Below are 23,075 nucleotides of genomic sequence, written 5' to 3'. Positions count from 1 at the left end.
TTTTTTTATAGTGGTTTGTACTATTATTAAATGCTAAGTTGTGTTAAAAGTTAGTGACCTTTGAAAACCTAGACTATTGAGGATTTATTAATTAATATTATTATGCTTTACTGCCCTAGACTGTAAGAGATAACATCAATAACCCTTTCTCCATTCTAGGACAGCAAAAAGCATTAGATGGTAGCTGAAACCACCCTAGAGCTCCAGGCTGTCACAGTTCTCCTGGCCTCTGCTGCCCACGTGCGGCTGCAGTGTCTGGCTGCCGGGGGAACCAGGGCCTGTGCTGACGTCCAACCCCCAGGCTAATAAGGAGGTGCACCAGTTCTCCCAAGTGCCAGGGCGCTCGGTCGGCAGCTCCACCTGGCGTGCAGGCACACTGGCGTAAGCTGCCTTTCTTCAGTATAAAAGGCTGGTACCTGCATGTGCAGGTGCCGGTGAATTTATTTTCCTCTGGCTCCCCTGCTGTTCCCTTGCAAGTATTGAATACTCTTTTGGCTTGGATTTCTGGATTTTGGTATTGTGACTTAGTTTTTGGCTTCTGGCAATTTGGTATTGTATTGACCTCCTGGTTCTGCCTTTTTGGCATGTCTTGTTTTCTCGTTTGCCTCTGGCATATCTTGTACTGCACTGTCCCACTGGCATTTGACCCTTTTTCCATACAACTACTCTTTTATTGTTCGTCTGTTTGTTTGTCCATGTTTGTGTGTTACCCCTTCACATATTGCAGTATAGGGACTGTTGTCCAGTTGTGGGGTCACTGCCTAGGGTAACCATGTAAATAGGAATGGATAGTGGGTCCGGGCAGTTTTAGGGCTGCATTATCCCTGTTTGTGTGTGACGTAGTCGTGTTATCCTGACACAGGGGCACTAATCCATAATTATCCTAAATTCTCATGGATGGTACCATTAAAGGCTATGCACACCTTTGGGGGCAATTTTTTATTATTATTGCATTGTACCTATTTTGAGCTAACATAATTTTTTCATTTGGTCTTTATTAAAAAATATGGAACCCTTTTTCTGTACAGAGCTGGCATGCTCTAGAAAAAGGATCTGGATTTTCTCCCTTTTCTGTCAGTTGGGGAGCTGACGGCTCCTTATCTCTGCTCTCTCACTTTATGTTTATATATATATAGTTCTATATAGAACTCACCTCCGCCCCCTGGCGCCTCTGATAGCCTCCACTCTAGGTACCTATTTTGTGACTCCTGGTCTGTTTCCAAAACCAGGAAGTTCAAATTGTACCGTAATCCTCTTTTTGTATCTCTACATTTTGCTCTCACTTTATAAACACTCATTAAATGTCAGTTCTTATCTTACTGATAAGAATGTGGATTCAATAAGTGTGTATGTCCTCTTAGTAGCTTAGAGATAAAGGTACACAGTTAGAAAAACAGTTAACCCTTTGTGACAGAACGGCTCAATATTTTTAATAAAGGCTAATTGAAAAGATAATTTTTAGCCAAAAATAAGTAAAATGCATTCATAAGCAAAAATTGCATCTGAAAGTGTACAAAGTCTTTAAACCATTTAGCACCCTAGACCACTACAGATACTAATTATCAAACTGTAAACTACTCTAAACTATGACCAAGCACTGAATCTATCTTAACATATTTTCTCCAATGCTGTAATGGAAATAATACCCTGCCATTGAAAAGTTTCATTTCTCCATATTAGGCAAAAAGAATGCCAGGGAGACATTATCTGTGACTTTGCTGTATTTTTCTATTTACAGATCACTAGTAATAGTCATCTAATTGCCATTTGTCATTAGATTAATATATAATGTATTTAATGTGCATAGAGACGTGCAGGGTAGACATAGACAATGTATTTCCTGTAACTACAGTGAGGAACAGAAGTATTTGAACACCCTGCGATTTTGCAAGTTCTCCCACTTAGAAATCATGGAGGGGTCTGAAATTCACATTGTAGGTGCATTCCCACTCTGAGAGACTGAATACTTTTTTTTTCAGGAAATCACATTGTATGGTAGTAGTTAGCATCTAACTGACTGTGGGGTGGACAGGTGTCTTTAAAGAGCTCAGACAGGTGCTACTAAGTTAGATTAATGAGTGGAGTAGAGGTGGACTTTTTAAAGGCAAAGTAACAGGTCTTTGAGAGACAGAATTCTTGCTGTTTCTCAGGTGTTCAAATACTTATGTTCAGCAGTGCGAGACAAATAAGTTCTTTAAAAACCATACAATGTGATTTCCAGATTTTTTTTTTTTTTATTCAGTCTCTCAGAGTGGGAATGCACCTACAATGGGAATTTCAGACCCCTCCATGATTTCTAAGTGGGAGAACTTGCAAAATCGCAGGGTGTTCAAATACTTCTGTTCCTCACTGTAAGTTAATTTAAAGGGAACCTGTCAACTGGATTTAGTGCATAGAGCTGGGGACATGGGCTGCTAGATGGCCACTAGCTCATTTGCAGTACCCAGTCCCCACAGCTCTCTGCGCTTTTATTGTGTTAAAAAACAGTTTTGATCCATATGCAAATGACCTGATATGAGTCCTGTATCCGGAGATGAGTCAAGCGGAAAGGAGCCCAGCACCGCCCCGCGTCCTCCGAATCTCCTCCTTGCTGGCTGACGTCTCAGAGCTGGAGCGCCGAAATCTCACGATGCGCGAGCTAGCGCATGCGTAGTTCGTTCCCTGTGCTGATGCCAGTACAGGGAATGAACATGATGCCAACACTGCGCATGCGCTAGCTCGCGCATCGCGAGATTTCGGCGCTCCAGCTCTGTGTCGCCAGCAAGGAGGAGATTCGGAGGACGCGGGGCGGTGCTGGGCTCCTTTCCGCTTGACTCATCTCCAGATACAGGACTCATATCAGGTCATTTGCATATGGATCAAAAAGGTTTTTTAACACAATAAAAGCGCAGAGAGCTGTGGGGACTGGGTATTGCGGATGAGCTAGTGGCCATCTAGCAGCCCATGTCCCCAGCTCTATACACTAAATCCAGGTGACAGGTTCTCTTTAAAAAAAAATCCATTATTAAAAGAAGTAAGATTTTGAAAGAAAGGAGAAAAGCCTTCACAACTAGATTAAAATAGCAGGTTGTAACATAAAATGAGTGGACAGTATAAAGAATAGTGCTGTCCAGAGATCAATTTATTTACATTGCCTGCAGCGACATCTCTCATTACTCCCATGGTTGTTCCACACATTTTACCTTTACTATTGCTTTGATACCCTGTCTCTCTACTACTATTTCACTATAGCTTTTGTTATCTGTCTTTGTGCTTACCGTACATCTCTCTGGCTGAAAGTTCAACTTGCAAATTACAACCCTGAGTTGCATTCAGCAGGGATCTTATAATGTTCAAAAGTAGTCAGAGTTCCTGCAGACTTCTGCGCTATTGTGGTGTGATATGTAACCCCCATTGGCTTTTATAGGTTTTCTGTAGGCTTTTGTCTCATTTTCTGTGACAAGAGAAGAGAGAATAATAGCATTACTTATAACTGTAACTTATACACTGACACTCCATACAGAAATTGGTCTGGTATTTTGAATATGACATTTTTAATAAATGATAATACAAAAAAAAGCTAAAAACATTTGGGATAATTTGTAAATTAGAACCGGCTTAGTTGCCCATAGCAACCAATCAGACTCCACTTTTCATTTCCAAAGGAGCAATCAAAAGTGAAAGATGGAATCTGGTTGCTATGGTCAACTAAACCAGTTCTAATTTACACCAGTTTGATAAATGACCCCAATTGTGTTCTAATGCAAATGTAGAGATCTTAATAAAAAATAAAATTGCATAGATTTTGTGAATAGGGATGTTTTGTTCAATGGCCAATGCAAGAAAGTGACTTTCGTTGCTGTCTGTTGGACTTTTTCAAAAAGCAATGTTATGGAAGTGGGTGTGGAAGCACTGTGTCAACCAGCAGATATGACCAAGGGCGTTATCCTGGCTGTCCCCTGGTTTTTACCCATTAATGTCTATACAAGGATCTGGACTTCGCTGCAGGGAAACCACTAAGCTGCTACCTGGTGGGTGGCGAAGCAATATACACTTTCCACAAGCAGTAAAGTCTTTTTGCTATAAATTTCCGGTACCTTGCTGTCTGTATCCAGCATGGCCTTTATGGGTCCAAACCTTCTATATATGTTCCTTCTGTTTCTCTCAGGGGTAATCTCTCAGTTAAGTTGTTCTTTGGCAGATTTTCAGGTGTTTCCTAGATGAGGCTTCTCTTTGGACCTACGTGGCAGAAGCTCAAGCACGTAGGTCTTGACCCTAGCTCTGCTATGCTAACACTCACTAACCAGAGGATCCAGACTTACCAGTCTCCACAGCAACCTAACCAAGACTGCAAGAGTTAACTGTTTCTATGTCCATATGCCACTATATGGAATACATAGCGCATGGAGAGAAATCACAAAATTTAACGTTTTGCAAATGATTAACCTTTAGCAGTGATCCGCTGGGTCACTTCACCTGCATTTTTGTATCTGACTCCTTTACTTTCTTATTGACAGGTTTTATTTGGGGAGAAATAAAAGAGATGTGGGATGGGGGATTCAACGAATATGTGCACGACTGGTGGAACCTTATGGATTTTGCAATGAATTCCCTCTACCTTGCAACCATCTCCCTTAAAATTGTTGCTTACGTGAAGGTAAGAATTGTAAGGCATTGTCTATTAAATAAAATCTAGTGCTAAAGCTTTCTAAGGTAATTTTGTAGGGTTGTCTGTCCACCTTCACAATATTTATTACTCCGAAACACCTAAAATAACAAGTAAAGCCTCATTCACATGTCAGTGTTCCATGGACAGCACACGTCCATGGACAGCACATGATCATTCTGGAACCTTTTCTTATAACTCTATGGTGTGTCACCCTTCTATTATTCCTGTTAGATATTTAGGAATAAATGTACAACTGGGCATTACCAGAGGGGAAAGGGGGGTGTTGGTTGTCCATGCACAGTCTGCTACTGTCTAATCAGTGCTGCCCCCCACTGATCATGTCCAATTGCCAGGAATGATAAATGAATGGCGCAACATTGTCATAAAAAAACATGCTCCAGAAATGGTATTACACGGGGAATGCAAGTAATTAATAGAACAGACATGTCAGGAGAGGTGACAGCTCCTCTTTAACAAGAAGAAGGGCTGAGATGGAAGGGAGTATGGCTGCATTATCAGATTACACCAGGTTCGATTGTAGTCTCTAGCCATGGAGAAGAATTGGAGCTGTAGACACCAAACAGTTGGAGAGGATAATCAAGGCTATTTGCCGAGTTGCTATAGTTTTTGATACAGTAGCTAAAGAGGTTATTCTGGTTGTAGCAAGTTATTCTCTATGCACAGAATAGGAACTCTCTACTGCTGAGACTCCCACCAATTACAAGAATGGGGACTCTGTACCACTTGGGGCCTCCCAAAATGAACGCAGTGGCAGGCGGAGAATGTGCACTGCCGCTCCATTCATCTCTATAAGAGTTTCAGAAACAGCCGAGTGCTGTGCTCGGCTCCAAACTCCCATAGAGATGAATGGAGCAGCAGTGCGCATGCTCCACCTGTCACTAACGTTCTTATTCAATTGTTCTATTAACAATAGGACCCCACTGATCTGATAGTTATCCCCTATCCTGTGTATAGTAAATAAATTGCTACAACCAGAATACCCCTTAAAATTTTTACACAAGATACTGTTTATTACTTGTGCCATGGCCTCATTCATAAGAGACAGACATAATTACAGATGATTTTGTCCATATTTACTACTGTGTTTAAAGGGCATCTGTCAGCAGATTTCTACCTATGACACTGGCTGACCGGTTACATGTGCGCCTGGCAGCTGAAGGCATCTGTGTTGGTCCTATGCTCATATGTACCCACATTGCTGAGAAAAATGATGTTTTAATATACAGTTGCAAGAAAAAGTATGTGAACCCTTTGGAATGATATGGATTTCTGCACAAATTGGTCATAAAATGTGATCTGATCTTCATCTAAGTCACAACAATAGACAATCACAGTCTGCTTAAACTAATAACACACAAATAATTAAATGTTACCATGTTTTTATTGAACACACCCTGTAAACATTCACAGTGCAGGTGGAAAAAGTATGTGAACCCTTGGATTTAATAACTGGTTGAACCTCCTTTGGCAGCAATAACTTCTACCAAACGTTTCCTGTAGTTGCAGATCAGACGTGCACAACGGTCAGGAGTAATTCTTGACCATTCCTCTTTACAGAACTGTTTCAGTTCAGCAATATTCTTGGGATGTCGGGTGTGAATTGCTTTCTTGAGGTCATGCCACAGCATCTCAATCGGGTTGAGGTCAGGACTCTGACTGGGCCACTCCAGAAGGCGTATTTTCTTCTGTTTAAAGAGGACCTTTCACTACTCTACAAACTAAAAACTAACTATATCAGTGGGCAGAGCGGCACCCAGGGGTCCCCCTGCACTTACTAGTATGTCTGGGCGCCGCTCCGTTCGCCCGGTATAGGCTCCGGTGTCTGCGCTCCCTTTGCTGTACTGGAGTGATTTTTTGTATGAGGCGTGTCCCTTGCTGCAGCGCTGGCCAATCGCAGCGCACAGCTCATAGCCTGGCTAAGAGCTGTGCGCTGCGATTGGCCAGCGCTGCAGCCATGATGCAGCCATGATGCCCCCACCACCATACTTCACTTTTGGGATGAGGTTTTGATGTTGGTGTGCTGTGCCTCTTTTTCTCCACACATAGTGTTGTGTGTTTCTTCCGAACAACTCAACTTTGGTTTCATCTGTCCACAGAATATTTTGCCAGTACTGCTGTGGACCATCCAGGTGCTCTTGTGCAAACTCTAAACGTGCAGCAATGTATTTTTTGGACAGCAGTGGCTTCCTCTGTGGTATCCTCCCATGAAATCCATTCTTGTTTAGTGTTTTACATATCGTAGATCCACTAACAGGGATGTCAGCATATGCCAGAGTGTTTTGTAAGTCTTTAGGTGATACTCTAGGATTCTTCTTCACCTCATTGGGCAGTCTGCGCTGTGCTCTTGCAGTCATCTTTACAGGACGGCGACTCCTTGTCTTACCGTGGACTGATGAAAAGCAAGGCTTTTGGAGATACTTTTATAACCCTTTCCAGCTTTAAGCAAGTCAACAATTCTTAATTGTAGGTCTTCTGAGAGCTCTTTTGAGCGAGGCATCATTCACATCAGGCAATGCTTCTTGTCAAAAGCAAACCCAGAACTGGTGTGTGTTTTTTATAGGGCAGCTGAAACCAACACCTCCAATCTCATCTCATTGATTGGACTCCAGTTGGCTGACACCTCACTCCAATTAGCTCTTGGAGATGTCATTAGTCTAGGGGTTCACATACTTTTTCCACCTGCACTGTGAATGTTTACATGGTGTGTTCAATAAAAACATGGTAACATTTAATTATTTGTGTGTTATTAGTTTAAGCAGACTGTGATTGTCTATTGACTTAGATGAAGATCAGATCACATTTTATGACCAATTTGTGCAGAAATTCATATCATTCCAAAGGGTTCACATACTTTTTCTTGCAACTGTATGTAAATGAACCACTAGGAGCAACGGGGGCGTTACTGTTACACCTAGAGGCTCTGCTCTCTCTACAACTGCCGTGCCCTCTGCACTTTAATTGACAGGGCCATGTGTGATCACGTTTACACTGCCTCACCCTGTCAATCAAAGTGCAGAGAGGCGGCAGTTGCAGAGAAAACAGCACCTCTAGGTGTAATAACAACGCCCCCGTTGCTCCCATTTGCATATATTAAACCAACATTTTTCTCAGAAATGCGGGCACATGTGAACATGGGACCAACACAGATGTCTTCAGCTGCCAAGTGCACATGGCACAGGTCAACCAGTTTCATAGGTACAAATCTGCTGACAGGATGCCCTTTAAGCCCATATTACATACATTTCGAGGTGCCATGTTACCCCTGTTTTACAGTTTTTTTTCTCCATTCCAGTAGGGGTGTAAATATGAAACACAATATGCGGCTGTGGATATATTCAGTCTCCACTGACTTTTATTGGGTAAATAAAGTACCAGTTTAGAGCATGGTGCAAACATGGAAATTTCCATCTGTCTGTCTGAAGCTTTGCTTTGACTAACATGATATCCGCATTCAGGATCTTCCTAATAGTTAACTAATCCTTTTACTAGAACGATTACATATTCTTGTGTGAACAAGGCCAACACTTTAATTAGCAGAGGGTGATAATGATCAACATGTCCAACCTATAGCTTCCGGGGTCAGACAGCCTGTCTCCTTGCTAGATGCTGTGCTTGTATTCAAAATGTAATATTTCTGACTGAGCCGGTTGAGATTTTAATCTACTTGTTGTTTGACCTTGTAAAGTGGAGATAAGTCAAATGCAGGCCCTTCAGTGCAAGTAAAGGATGACATTTCTCCAGGCAGAAGGGCCACGCTACCATTGATTAAATTAACCATTTGGCACAAGCCGTAGGACAGTTTCTGTGTGACTCAGCCTGGATAATTTACAAGTTGTTCCTGTATTTATTCCCTCAGTACAACGGCTCAAGGCCAAGAGAGGAATGGGATATGTGGCACCCAACGTTAATTGCCGAAGCACTCTTTGCAATATCCAATATCCTGAGCTCCCTGCGCCTCATCTCACTGTTCACAGCAAACTCCCATCTTGGCCCTCTGCAGATTTCATTGGGACGGATGCTGCTGGACATTCTCAAATTCCTCTTTATCTATTGCTTGGTGCTTTTGGCTTTTGCCAATGGACTAAACCAACTCTACTTTTATTATGAGACCAGTGCCTCTGAGGAACCCAACAACTGCAAAGGAATACGCTGTGAAAAACAGAACAACGCCTTCTCCACGTAAGACCACCTGCTGTCCTCCATAGTTGTTTCTTATTATGTTACTATTTGTGTGTGTATTTGTACAAAGAAATGATATGTTTCAAGTATCATATCCGCTAGCAATATGTCTTCCACTCTAGTCTGTCATTCCCTGGCTGCTCTTGATTTATTCCCAACACAACTGGAAGTGAACTGGTGATGGAGCTTTAGGAAGACATAGATATCAATCATTACTCCTCCACATTAGAGGCATTAGGACAATTTACAAAATTAAAGGTCACCATGAAACAAGGACATATGTGGCCCCTAATATCAGATATTCGGCAGTTATCCAAAAGCCATAGTTTTATCTGTGAAGACTTCCATGGTTTTTACAATACTGTGTGAATAACTACAGTGCTGCTTAACCCCTTTAGGACCAGCCTAGTTTGGGCCCTTAGGACCAACCATTTTTCTCAGTTTTTTTTTCATCATCTATTTCCAAGAGTCATTACATTTTTATTCTTCTGTCAACATAGATCTAAGGCGGCTTGCTATTTGCAGGATGGCTCATATTTTTCACTATTTTGATTTACATATATTACATCTATAATGCTTGAAATACAATTACCTGCAGTACTTAAAAGCAGATTTGTCCCTATGACACTGGCCGACCTATTACATGTGCTCCTGGCAGCTGAAGGCATCTGTGTTGGTCCCATGTTCATATGTGTCCACATTGCTGAGAAAAATGAAGTTTTAATACCTGCAAATGAGCCTCTAGGAGCAACGGGGGTGTTGTTATTACTCCCAGAGGCTCCACTTTCTCTGCCACTGCCGTACCATCTCTACTTTGATTGACAGGGCCAGGCAGTGTAAACATCATCATGCTTGGCTTTGTCAATCAAAGTGCAGAGGGTGCGGCAGTTGCAGAGAAAGCAGAGCCTCTAGGTGTAATAGTAACGCCCTAGTTGCTCCTAAAGACTCATTTGCATATATTAAAACATCATTTTTCTCAGCAATGCGGGCACCTATAAACATGGGACCAACACAGATGCCTTCAACTTCCAAGCCAAACTGTGACCAGAGAAAGCCTCCCAGAAGTAGATCAATCAGAGCACACATTACACATCAATGCAGTGCTCTTCTGTGGGCCTATTAACTCTGTATTACACAGCCCGATGTGGCAGACTATTGTTGGGAGGGAAGCGTTCCCTCCCAGCAATCGCCTGCTCTCTAGTGGAGGAGACTGCTGTTATTACATGGAGCGATCTCCTTCGCAGTATGGGGAGGAGCGATCACTATGCCATCACTCGTCCCCATGCTGTATAGTGGTTTGCCGGCAGCAGATCGTTATTAGACACCACGATCTGCTGCCTGCAAACAATCATCTTTTAACATGTCAAAAGATTCGGATTCATGCAAACGCTCCTTAGCGATTATCTGTCGAAAAATTGGGCTTTAATCTAGGCCTATCAAGAGAACAATAGACTATTATACTGTTATCCCAATTCTACCTCTAGTATTAATGATAAGGATTACCCTTCAGATAACATCTTCCCCTCACAGCAGTACATTGGCAATGAGTTACCTATGTATATAGGAGGTTTGATCATTTTTGGTGACTGCTAAAGAATTAGGGCTCATGCACACGACCGTGCCATTTTTTGCGAATCCGCAAAAAACAGATGCCGCCCGTGTGCCTTCCGCAATTTGCGGAACGGAACAGGAGGCCCATTATAGAAATGCTTATTCTTGTCCACAAAACGGAAAAGAATGGGACATGCCTCATAATTTTTGCGGGGCCACGGAACAGAGCAACGGATGCGGACAGCACACAGAGTGAATGAAATGATATATGGACCATATACAGAATCAAAATACGGCCCGTATACGGAACGCAAAAAAACGTTCGTGTGCATGAGCCCTTACAAAGGGTGAGGTGAAAAAGAAAAACAGCCAAAAATTCTAAATACTAATTTTCTATGAATATTGATTTAAACAAATGCCCCTTTCTAAACATGTCCCGTTAAATATCATATAATGAACACTGGTCATGATTGCAGGGACTCAGTTTCTCAGGAAACAAAGTAAAAACGTATTGTAATTTATGAAAACAAAACGTAAGCAAAAGGAAATTATTATCTTCATAGGAAAATATTAAGTAGCAATAAAATATAATATTTCACCATCATTCCATCGGCAGTGAAGGTCAATGTATTACATATTCCCTCCCCACTACGGCACCACCATATATCTCACGTGTCTCATAACTGTGCAGCATCACCCCTGCAGAAAGCAAGCAGTTTATCAAAGCTTTTATAGACAGTTGCTGATTTATTGCATCTAAACTGCTCATAGCCTCCTCGTTTGGCTGACAAACGACTACAATGTTAATAGAAATGACATCCTAGCCATTATCTATGGCTGCTGCATAGAAGTTATTTTCAGAGGCTCGTATTCCACAGGAGGCTAGCCGTAATCATGCATTGTAATTGTACTGCAAACAGTGATAGAAAACATTCATCCCCATAACTGAAATGTAACATATTGCACAGTGATGAAGCACGTAGAGCCAGTGCTAACCATCACATGCAATCTAGAAGTAGTCATAAAAGTCCTATGTATACGGCAGCTTTAAAGGGGTTCAGGGGCTCTCCTGTATTTTTATACGATGGTCTATCCTCAGGATAAGCAATCAATATCAGATCACTTCAATGGGAACAGCACTGCAGTGACCATCTCCATCCAGCTGTGTGGTTCCTGCAGAAAACCTGGCGTTGGACCCCCGCCAATTAGATATCCCAAGGATAAGCCATCAGTATAAGGCTACATTCACACGTCCGTGGTGTGTTGCGGACCCGCAAATTGCGGGTCCGCAACACACCAGCCCGGCACCCCCATTGAAATGCCTATTCTTGTCCGCAAGCTGCGGAGGCCGCGCTCCGCAATTGCGGCTGCAGACAGCACACTGTGTGCTGTCCGCATCCATTCCGTCCCCATAGAGAATGAATGGGTCCGCACCCATTCCGCAAAATTGCGGAAAGGATGCGGACCCATTTTGCGGACGTGTGAATGGAGCCTAAAAGTACCAGAAAACCCCTTTAAGTTATAGGATTCTATAGGAAGAAATGGAAATTATTATAACAACCCCTGTAGCAGTTGCAAATGAGAATGGGGGTGAGCAGTATATTACAGTGGGCACTCACAAGTGGTGACACATAGCTCCTATGCCCGCTCCATAATAGTACAAAGAAATGTCAGAACATTGCATAGGCACGCATACAGTCCCATTGATTTCTATGTAAATAATAATAGCATAATTTGGAGATAAAAGCCTCATTAAATAAAAATAAAAATAATATATATATATATATATATATATATATATATATATATATATATTATTGTGGGAGAGCTCTATCTACTGTATACTGTCTAATGTCAAGATGTCTAAACTAATGGTAGCACTTAAAGGTGTTGTCCAAGGTAAATAAAAATTCTGGCAAAGTTATAAAATAACAAAACTAATTGATACTCTCCCTTTTTCTCTCCTACTCTGCTCCTCGTGCTGATGTTTCCTTCCCTGGCTGCAGCGGTCACATTCCATGCACACGGGTCACTGCTGCAGCCAAACACTGGCCTCTGCGATGATGTCCTAGTGACTTGCATGCTTTCAAAGTCACCACTGCTGCCAGGAAGATGACATCAACATTGGAGAGAACTGGGCGAGGGCCTGCTGCCAAGCTGACCAGCTAAAAAGTTTTGTGGGTGAGGGCATGCTGCCGAGCTGACCATCTAAAACATTATGGGCAAGGGCCTGCTGCCGAGCTGACCATCTAAAAAATTTTGTGGGCAAGGGCCTGCTGCCGAGCTGACCATCTAAAAAAAATTGTGGGCGAGGTCCTGCTGCCGAGCTGACCATCTAAAAAATTTTGTGGGCGAGGTCCTGCTGCCGAGCTGACCATCTAAAAGTTTTGGGGTCTGCTGCTGAGCTGCCCCTCTAAAACATTATGGTTAAGGGCCTGCTGGTGACCCTCAAAAACATTATGGGTGAGGGCCTGCTGATGACCCTCTAAAACATTATGGGAAAGGGCCCTCTGCTGAGCTGACCCTCTTAAACATTAGGAGCGAGAGCAGCCTAATAAGCATGTTGATATGATGGAGGAGGAGGACGAGAAAAGGGAGATTGAACCATAAACCCTTTTTAGTGGTGGAAGGGTTGCATGGGAATACAGTGTATTCAATACACCATAAAAGCCACATTTAGAGTGCCTTTATGTTCTGCCGCTTTCCTCTAGTGGAGTAGAGAAGTCAGAGGCAATCCAGAACTTGTTCATTTTTATAAGAGTTAACCTCTTAGCATTTTCAGTTGACAGGCTGATGCGCTTATCAGTTATTATGCCCCCAGCAGCACTAAATACACGCTCTGACAAAACGCTGGTGGCAGGGCAGGCCAGCACCTCCAAGGCGTAGAGCACCAGTTCATGCCACGTGTCCAGCTTGGACACCCAATAGTTGTAAGGCACACAGGGATCACTGAGGACGCTGACACGGTCTGCTACGTACTCCTTCACCATCTTCCAAAACGTTTCCATTAGGTTGAGGGTGCTGGCGGGGTGTAATAAAACTGTGCCAGGCCTTGGAGAGTGTTGCCCTGCCTATGTTGGAACTGCTGTGTGTTCCCCTCATCTCTCCTCCTTGGTTGGCCAAGAAACTACGTACTCTGCAGCCAGCATTGTCAGCTGGAAATTTTTGGAGCAATTTTTACACAAGGACCTTCTGGTATTGCACCATTTTGCTCGTCCTCTCCACCACAGGAATGAGAGATGAGAAGTTCTCTTTGTACCGGGGGTCGGGAAGGGTGAACAACCAGTAATCGGTGTTGGCCAAAATGCGTATAACGCGAGGGTCACTGGAAAGGCAGCCTCACATAAAGTCAGCCATGTGTGCCAGAGTCCCAACAGACAAGACTTCGCTGTCCTCATCAGGAGGATGACTCTCAATCTCCTCATCCTCTTCCTCCTCTTCTACCCATCCATGATGAACAGATGGAATAAAACTTCCATGGGTACTACCCTCTGTAGCAGAGGCAACCGTCTCCTGCTCCTCCTCATCCAGTTTACGCTGAGAAGACGAACTGAGGGTGGTCTGGCTTTCACCCTGTGAACTTTCTTCCCCCATTTCCACCTCTTCAACATGCAAAGCTCACCTCTTGTTAGCAGCGAGCGTTTGAGTAGTCACAGAAGTGGGATGGTTACGCTGATAATAGCGTTAATCGCCGCTCACCATCTGTGTTGATTCCTCAAAGTTGCATAAAACCTCACAGAGTTCAGACATCAATGCCCACTTGTCGCTTGTGAAGAGCGGAAGCTGACTGGAAAGGCGACAACCATGTTGCAGTTGGTATTCCACTACTGCCCTCTGCTGCTCACAAAGCCTGGCCAAAATGTGGAACGAGGAGTAGGTAATTGCAAGCGCTGCTGCAGCGTTGCCAGACCGGCAGAAGCTGTCGATGACACACCTTCACCAGTAGCTCAGGCAAATTGGGGTAGGTTTTGAGAAACCCCTGAACCACTAGGTTGAACACGTGGGCTAGGCATGGTATGTGTGAACTTGCCGAGCTCCAAAGCCGCCACCTAGTTACGGTTATTATCAGACACAACCATGCCTGGTTGTAGGTTGAGTGGCGAGAGCCACAGATCAGTCTGGTCCCTTATCCCCTGCCACAGCTCTGTGGCGGTGAGCTGTTTGTCACCTAAGCAGATCAGTTTAAAGAGGACCTTTCACTAGTTTAAAAACAAAAAACTAACTATATCAGTGGGCAGAGCGGCGCCCAGGGGTCCCCCTGCACTTACTAGTATGTCTGGGGGCGCCGCTCCGTTCGCCCGGTATAGGCTCCGGTGTCTGCAGCTCCCTCTGTTGTACTGGGCAGAGTTTTTGTATTTGGGTTGTCCCTTGCTGCAGCGCTGGCCAATCGTAGCGCACAGCTCATAGCCTGCCATGTCGCGGATCATGCTGGTGGTGGTGAGGTTGCTAGTGTTCATGCTCCTGCTCATTTTGGTATGGCAAATGTTGCAAATGACAATTCTTTTATTGTCCTCACTTTCCTCAAAAAAGCGCCAGACTGCGGAACACCTACCCCTTGGCAAGGGAGATTGGCGCAAGGGGATGCCCTGGGGAACAGTTGCGGGCCTGTTTGGTGTGGCCCGCCTTCTCACTTTTGCCACCCCACTGCCTCTTCCAGCCTGTTGCGGTGCTGAGGATCCCTTCCCCTCTGTACTGCCGTCCTCGCTCGGCTTGCTACCTTCCCAGGTTGGGTCAGTGACTTTATCGTCCAGCACCTCCTCTTCCACTTCCTCACTCTGGTAATCCTCCTGACTTGTTGACCTAACAACTTCAGTTATTGACAACTGTGTCTTATCCTCATCATGAACCTCTTGAGACACTAATTGCGGTTGACTAATTGGCAACTGTGTCTCATCATCATCATCTACCTCGTAAAAAACACAAATTGCCGTTCCCCATCGTCATCTTCTTCTGACTGTGGATGCTCCAGAATTTGGGAATCAGGGCACAAGATATCCTCATGTCCCTCTTCAAGCGGGCTTGGCAAGAGGCCCAAATTAAGTAATGGCGATTAAAACAGCTCCTCGGAATATCAGAGTGTGGGATCACTTGTTTGCCAAGACTCTCCATGGTGGGTGGAAGGAGTATCAGGGTGAGGATTCTGTTGACCAGAATCTTGGCTACTGAGACTGGACTTTGTGTAAGACAGGGTGGTGCTTAACCGACTGGAAGCATTATATGCTGCAATCCAACCGACCACCTGGTCGCACTGGTCTGACTTCGAGAGTGGTGTCCTGCGCCGCCCTGGGACATGAAGTTAGGTATCGTTGGATGAGTGTGTTTCTTGTGCTCTGGCAGCAGGCACAGTTTCACCACGCCCAGGGCCACGGACTCTGCGTGCACCATCAGCAGCACGGCCACTTCCCCGTCCCTTACTGCTCGCCTTCTGCATATTAAATGGCTAATATGCTTGCAAGTATATCACACGTACAGTAGCGCAGGTTTTGTAAGTGTATGCGCAAATAAAGCACACAGAATGTCACAGATATTTTTAGGATGCGCACACGTTAAACAGGAGGCATAGCACAAGTAATGTCACTGTCACCACCGCCTAATAGAAAAATTACACTGAATTAATGCCACTAAAATTTAGGTTGCACCAACGTTATACAGGAGGTATAGCGCAAGTAATGTCGCTGTCACCACCACCTTATAAAAAATTACACTGAGTGAATGTCATTGATATTTAGGATGCGCACACGTTAAACAGGAGGTATAGCGCAAGTAATGTCGCTGTCACCGCTGCCTAATATAAAATTACACTGAATGAATGTCACTGATATTTAGGATGCACAAACGTTATACAGGAGATGTAGTGCAGATAATGTCGCTGTCACCAGCGGTGAAAAAATTACACTGAGTTAATGTCACTGATATTTCGGATGCGCTAACGTTATACTGGAGATGTAACGCAGGTAATGTTGCTGCCACCAGCAACAAAAAAATTAAACTGAATGTCACTGATATTTCCTATATGCAAACGTTATACAGAAAATGTAAAGCAGGTAATGTAAGTGTCCGCAGCGGACACCGTCTATGGAAAAAGAGCAGAATGAGCAGAATAGAATGTTAAACCAAAAATAACATGGTGATAAAATAACACTGAAGCTGAATGCTAAATGCTGTTTTGTCAGTCTAGAACATTTACTGCACGATTCTGGCACAGACAGTCTTCCTAGACAAACCACAAGGGTTTAATCTCCTGTGATTTCCTCCATGCTTGTGGCCATCGATAGAGGTGGAGGTTAAATTATCTTTATGTCCTACTGCAAGCAGAAAACAGCAGGGAGGCTGCTGCTCCAGCCACGTGTCTTACAAACAGACACAGGACAGTGGGGAGGATGAGGGGGGACATGGTTGATCGCTTGGGGCACAGAGTTTTTTTTTTAGATACTTGTATTCTACTGTAATATGAATTAATATGGGTTCAAAGGGGAAAAAAAGGAGAATAAAAGAGAAAATGCTGGGAATTGTTTTTACCTATTGTGCATTTTCTGAGTTTATGGTTAATTTTAAATGTGTACACTCAATTTAATGTTGCTCATTCAAGTATAAAATTGCCAGGAATTCTACGTCTCTGAGGGTTTCTGATGCTACGACTTGGCTGCTTGTTTGTATAGATCCTTTCACTTGACAAACGATTGCTAACATAAACAAGCATTTTGCGCTATGAATAGACAAGGGGTTAAGCGGCGCTCATTCAGCTTGTACAGACACAGGCAGAATCCTGCCAAATTATGTTCTCTCCTTTAAATGGCTACGAAATAACATGACGCAGGATGTTTCCACAGACCTGTGTCACTTTAGCTTCCAGTTTCCAAGGAGAAAACGTCTGTGCTGACAGGTGAACCTTGTTTCCAAATCTGCACCATCACAAACTGTTCCGAGCAAAGTGAGCAGACACACGGCACAAAATATCAACCTTTAGCAAGGCAGCTCCAGAGACGACTAAGAGATGGCAGGCCACTCACCCATGGCAAGCAGGGGGATGCTGAGCCTACAGATTTACTAAGTTACCTGGTCAGCAGTAATGTCTCCTAGACAGCTGGTTTATGACAGCGTGCAGTGTAACGTAAATCACAGCAATGCACTCTATTCAATATCTGCACGTTATATACAGTATGGAAGTTATGAATTGTTACATTTAGAGCCTTCACCTAGGTACACCTTGGGCTAGACATGCAGGGTTAACACCAGTTAAAGGGAATGCGTCGTCAGTAAATGACCAATTGTTTAAATCACGTTTTTATGTTTAACATATTTTTCAAGAATTTTTAATAATGTTATTTTACATTTTTCATGTCAATATCTATGTTACATACAGGAGTAACATAGTTTATAAGGCTGAAAAAAAGACATTGTCCATCCAGTTCGGCCTGTTATCCTGCAAGTTGATCCAGAGGAAGGACTGTGCAAGCCTTCTACAAGATCATTAATAAATATATTGAAGAGAATAGGGCCCAATACTGACCCCTGAGGTACTCCACTAGTGACAATCTGAGTGTGTACCATTAATAACAACCCTCTGTTTTCTATCATTGAGCCAGTTACTTACCCACATACAGACGTTTTCCCCCAGTCCAAGCATTCTCATTTTATATACTAACCTTTTATGTGGCACAGTGTTACCGGCCTATAGTTTCCGGACTCTGTTTTTGGACCCTTTTTGCATATTGGCACCACATCTGCTATGCGCCAATTCTCTGGAACTCTCCCTGTCAATAGATAGTCCTTAAATATCAGAAATAAGGGTATGGCTATGACATTACTTAATTCTCTTAGGATACAGGGGGGGGGGGGGTGCGCCATCTGTTTAAACATATACCATAAAATCCTGGTAATCCTGGCCACTAAGACTAATATTAACGGAAAATGCAAATGTGATCGCACTCTACATCCACCACTCTGCCCTGCCTCCATGCTGGATGAGACATTGGTGTACATTTTGGCCAAAGCGTAATAAGCCACTCACCGCGTCAAGGTCGTCTCATTTGAGTGGTCCCTAACACTAGCTCCTACCTGTTTATGGGCCATGACAGCCACACAAAGTCCAGGGAATGCAGGTCAGCATGCACGCCAGGCACACTCTGCTTTTAACCCCGCCCGGTGCCATTACAGCTTTCATCGGATCCAGGGATGCAAGTACCAACATGCATGCTGAACCCACCATATACTTCTCCTGGAGCCAAATGGCTACTGGTAGGTTCTATATAAGCAGACTCAGTTTTATACTGACTTTAAAACCAGCCTCCAGGACAGATTGACTGGTCAGGTGTGCAATGACTGCATGGAGATCGCCACGCCTCCAATATATGCTACAAAGAAAAAATGTGGGGGATTGGGTCAGCACAACCCGTATGTAGGTGCATTTCACTATGGCGAAATACATATACAAACGGAAAATGCAAATGTGATCGCACACTACATCCAGCACTCTGCCCTGCCTCCATGCTGGATGAGACATTGGTGTACATTTTGGCCAAAGCGTAATAAGCCACTCACCGCGTCAAGGTCGTCTCATTTGAGTGGTCCCTAACACTAGCTCCTACCTGTTTATGGGCCATGACAGCCACACAAAGTCCAGGGAATGCAGGTCAGCATGCAAGCCAAGCACACTCTGCTCAGAATGCATCAGTTCAATCTCCATTATGCTTTGGAGACGGACACCTTCTGATGAAACAGATCCGTCCTTGCACACAATATAAGTCAATGGCGATGGATCCATTTTCACTGACACAATAGAAAACAGATCCGTCCCTCATTGACTTTCAATGGTGTTCAAGACGGATCCGTCTTGGCTATGTTATAGATAAAAAAAAACGGATCCGTTCAGAACGGTTGTATTATCCGTCCATGACGGATCCGAACAAAACGCTAGTGTGAAAGTAGCCTAAGTCTGTACAGATCACTTTTCTGCAGTTATCTGACATTCTAATCCTGCCTGTAATGGTATCACCTCTGTGTACAGATAAGACAGGATCCACCATTCACAATAGGTGATTGTCAGAGCTTATCTATTCTTTCCTTGTACAATGAATTCTGCACAGGTCACAGAGCATGCCTAGAAAACTCTCCCATAGAAACCAATGAGGTCTCCTCCTGACTATTGTGTCTACGGACCATGTGGCTGCTGTAAAGCAATTTTCTTAATCCTTTCTAAATGCTGTTAAGAACAGCTAAGGGAAGATGGCGCCCCCATAATCATGTTCAAGAAGTAGAATAAAGAAATCTGCAATCAGAAAATAAAAACAGATTAGAATAAATGGAGGAGATGTGTTTCTATCTGGTTTTAACTGACATGTCCACTTCTTTCGGCTCCATACATTGTTTATGTCCTCGACTCTTGGCTGCAGGTAACAGCTGATTGTGCGGGTGTTGGGTATTGACCCTCACTGATCTCAAATTGATGACCTATCCCATGGTAGTCTCCAAGGCCAACCCAATCTTGGAAATAGCTTGCTTTCAAACCAGTAAAAAAGAAACGTGAGTTAGGGAAGCTACGAGCTGTCACAACGAAGGACATGTTGTGCCAGTTAGAACTTGCAATGTATATTAGGCAGATGAGTGTTCCTACACGTCTGATCCTGGTTACTTATTTAGAGCTACATTTTAATTAATTTGTACACCTCAGTCCATTGGGATGTGAAGCAATTTTTTTTCCACAAACAAGTTCATTATTCTCTTGCTCCCACTGAATTCATGTTGTATACTTTCTTATAATGGTGCGTAACAGAACTTTACCAATAAGACCATGTGGCCATGGAAGAAGATATCTTACCCTATGGGCAGGTACTGAAAGTATAGTCATCAGTTTAAACCTATGAAAAAATAAAATATTGATGTGGGAAGAGCAGGCATCACCTAGACAGTTGGTATATGTTGAGAGGTAAAATATACTTAAAAAGGTTACCTCATCATGATTAATGTAAAAACTGAAAATCATACAAAGGTCTTTCTAACAAAGCTACAACCAGCCCGGTACCTCACATGGATCCAGAGATCTCCCCATTCATTGCTTTAATAGTTCTGCTACATATATTTCAAGCTGTCAGTTTAGGGGGCATGTCCTTTCCCAGAGAAAAGAGTCTTTTCTACTACAGTTCTTGACAGCTGAAGGATGGAGCTGAGCATGTGCTTCTGTCTCAAGGAGCAGGACAGAGAAAGTAAAAATAGAGAAAACAGTAGGTGCCGCTATGCAGAGAGTGTTTATTGAATAACTTAATAGCTACAATACATTTTTAATTAAAATCATAAAAGTATTAAGAACCAGGTGGTGGTTTGAATTTTTTTTTGAGTGACAGCCTCTTAAAAAAAAAAATATATATATATATATAAATATATATACAGTGGGATGCGAAAGTTTGGGCAACCTTGTTAATCGTCATGATTTTCCTGTATAAATCGTTGGTTGTTACGATAAAAAATGTCAGTTAAATATATCATATAGGAGACACACACAGTGATATTTGAGAAGTGAAATGAAGTTTATTGGATTTGCAGAAAGTGTGCTATAATTGTTTAAACAAAATTAAGCAGGTGCATAAATTTGGGCACTGTTGTCATTTTATTGATTGCAAAACCTTTAGAACTAATTATTGGAACTCAAATTGGCTTGGTAAGCTCAGTGACCCCTGACCTACATACACAGGTGATTCCAATTATGAGAAAGAGTATTTAAGAGGGTCAATTGTAAGTTTCCCTCCTCTTTTAATTTTCTCTGAGGAGTAGCAACATGGGGGTCTCAAAACAACTCTCAAATGACCTGAAGACAAAGATTGTTCACCATCATGGTTTAGGGGAAGGATACAGAAAGCTGTCTCAGAGATTTCAGCTGTCTGTTTCCACAGTTAGGAACATATTGAGGAAATGGAAGACCACAGGCTCAGTTCAAGCTAAGGCTCGAAGTGGCAGACCAAGAAAAATCTCGGATAGACAGAAGCGACGAATGGTGAGAACAGTCAGAGTCAACCCACAGACCAGCACCAAAGACCTACAACATCATCTTGCTGCAGATGGAGTCACTGTGCATCGTTCAACCATTCGGCGCACTTTACACAAGGAGATGCTGTATGCGAGAGTGATACAGAGGAAGCCTTTTCTCCGCCCACAGCACAAAAAGTGCCGCTTGAGGTGGGCTAAAGCACATTTGGACAAGCCAGCTTCATTGTGGAATAAGGTACTGTGGACTGATGAAACTAAAATTGAGTTATTTGGCCATAACAAGGGGCGTTATGCATGGAGGAAAAAGAACACAGCATTCCAAGAAAAACACCTGCTACCTACAGTAAAATATGGTGGTGGTTCCATCATGCTGTGGGGCTGTGTGGCCAGTGCAGGGACTGGGAATCTTGTCAAAGTTGAGGGACGCATGGATTCCACTCAGTATCAGCAGATTCTGGAGACCAATGTCCAGGAATCAGTGACAAAGCTGAAGCTGCGCCGGGGCTGGATCTTTCAACAAGACAACGACCCTAAACTCTGCTCAAAATCCACTAAGGCATTTATGCAGAGGAACAAGTACAACATTTGGAATGGCCATCTCAGTCCCCAGACCTGAATATAATTGAAAATCTGTGGTGTGACTTAAAGAGAGCTGTCCATGCTCGGAAGCCATCAAACCTGAATGAACTAAAGATGTTTTGTAAAGAGGAATGGTCCAAAATACCTTCAACCAGAATCCAGACTCTGATTGGAACCTACAGGAAGCGTTTAGAGGCTGTAATTTCTGCAAAAGGAGGATCTACTAAATATTGATTTCATTTCTTTTTTGTGGTGCCCAAATTTATGCACCTGCCTAATTTTGTTTAAACAATTATAGCACACTTTCTGTAAATCAAATAAACTTCATTTCACTTCTCAAATATCACTGTGTGTGTCTCCTATATGATATATTTAAGTGACATTTTTTATCGTAACAACCAACGATTTATGCAGGAAAATCATGACGATTAACAAGGTTGCCCAAACTTTCGCATCCCACTGTATATATATATATATATATATATATATATATATATATACATACATATACAGGTGAAACTCGAAAAATTAGAATATCGTGGAAAAGTCCATTTATTTCAGTAATGCAAATTAAAAGGAATTGCATTAATGCAGCTTAAAATTAGAATTTTGTAAAAAGGTTCAATATTCTAGGCTCAAAGTGTCACACTCTAGTCAGCTAATTAATCCATACCCCCGAAGCAAAGGGTACCACAAAATTGTGACTTTGGGGTTTCATAAACTGTAAGCCATAATCATTCAAATAAGGCCTCATGCAAACGACCGTTCCGTTTTTTTGCGGTCCGCAAACCGCGGATCCGCAAAAAAACGGAAGCCGCCCGTGTGCCTTCCGCAATTTGCGGAAAGGAACGGGCGACCCATTGTAGAAATGCCTATTCTTGTCCGCATCTTTTGTGGCCCCATTGAAGTGAATGGGTCCGCACCCGAGCCGCAAAAAATGCGGCTCGGATGCGGACCACAACAACGGTCGTGTGCATGAGGCCTAAAGGCTTGAAATATCTTGCTTTGCATGTAATAAGTCTATTTCATATGTTACTTTCATCTTTTAAGTTGCATTACTGAAATAAATGAACTTTGCACGATATTCTAATTTTTCGAGTTTCACCTGTGTGTGTGT

The 23,075-nt window shown here is 43.0% G+C and overlaps 1 protein-coding gene across 1 annotated transcript in view; it reads left to right on the top strand.

Moving 5' to 3' along the window:
- The window catches only part of TRPC5 (transient receptor potential cation channel subfamily C member 5), a 284,716-nt gene that overhangs the window by 210,986 nt on the left and 50,655 nt on the right, over window positions 1–23,075 (top strand). The window contains 2 exon segments of the mRNA XM_040442706.1: window positions 4,497–4,636; window positions 8,526–8,848. Of these exon segments, the coding sequence (XP_040298640.1) occupies window positions 4,497–4,636; window positions 8,526–8,848 (463 nt within the window).

The sequence above is a fragment of the Bufo bufo genome, chromosome 8 (assembly GCF_905171765.1).
Source record: "Bufo bufo chromosome 8, aBufBuf1.1, whole genome shotgun sequence".
Taxonomy (NCBI): domain Eukaryota; kingdom Metazoa; phylum Chordata; class Amphibia; order Anura; family Bufonidae; genus Bufo; species Bufo bufo.
This window is presented reverse-complemented; position numbering and strand designations above follow the sequence as displayed.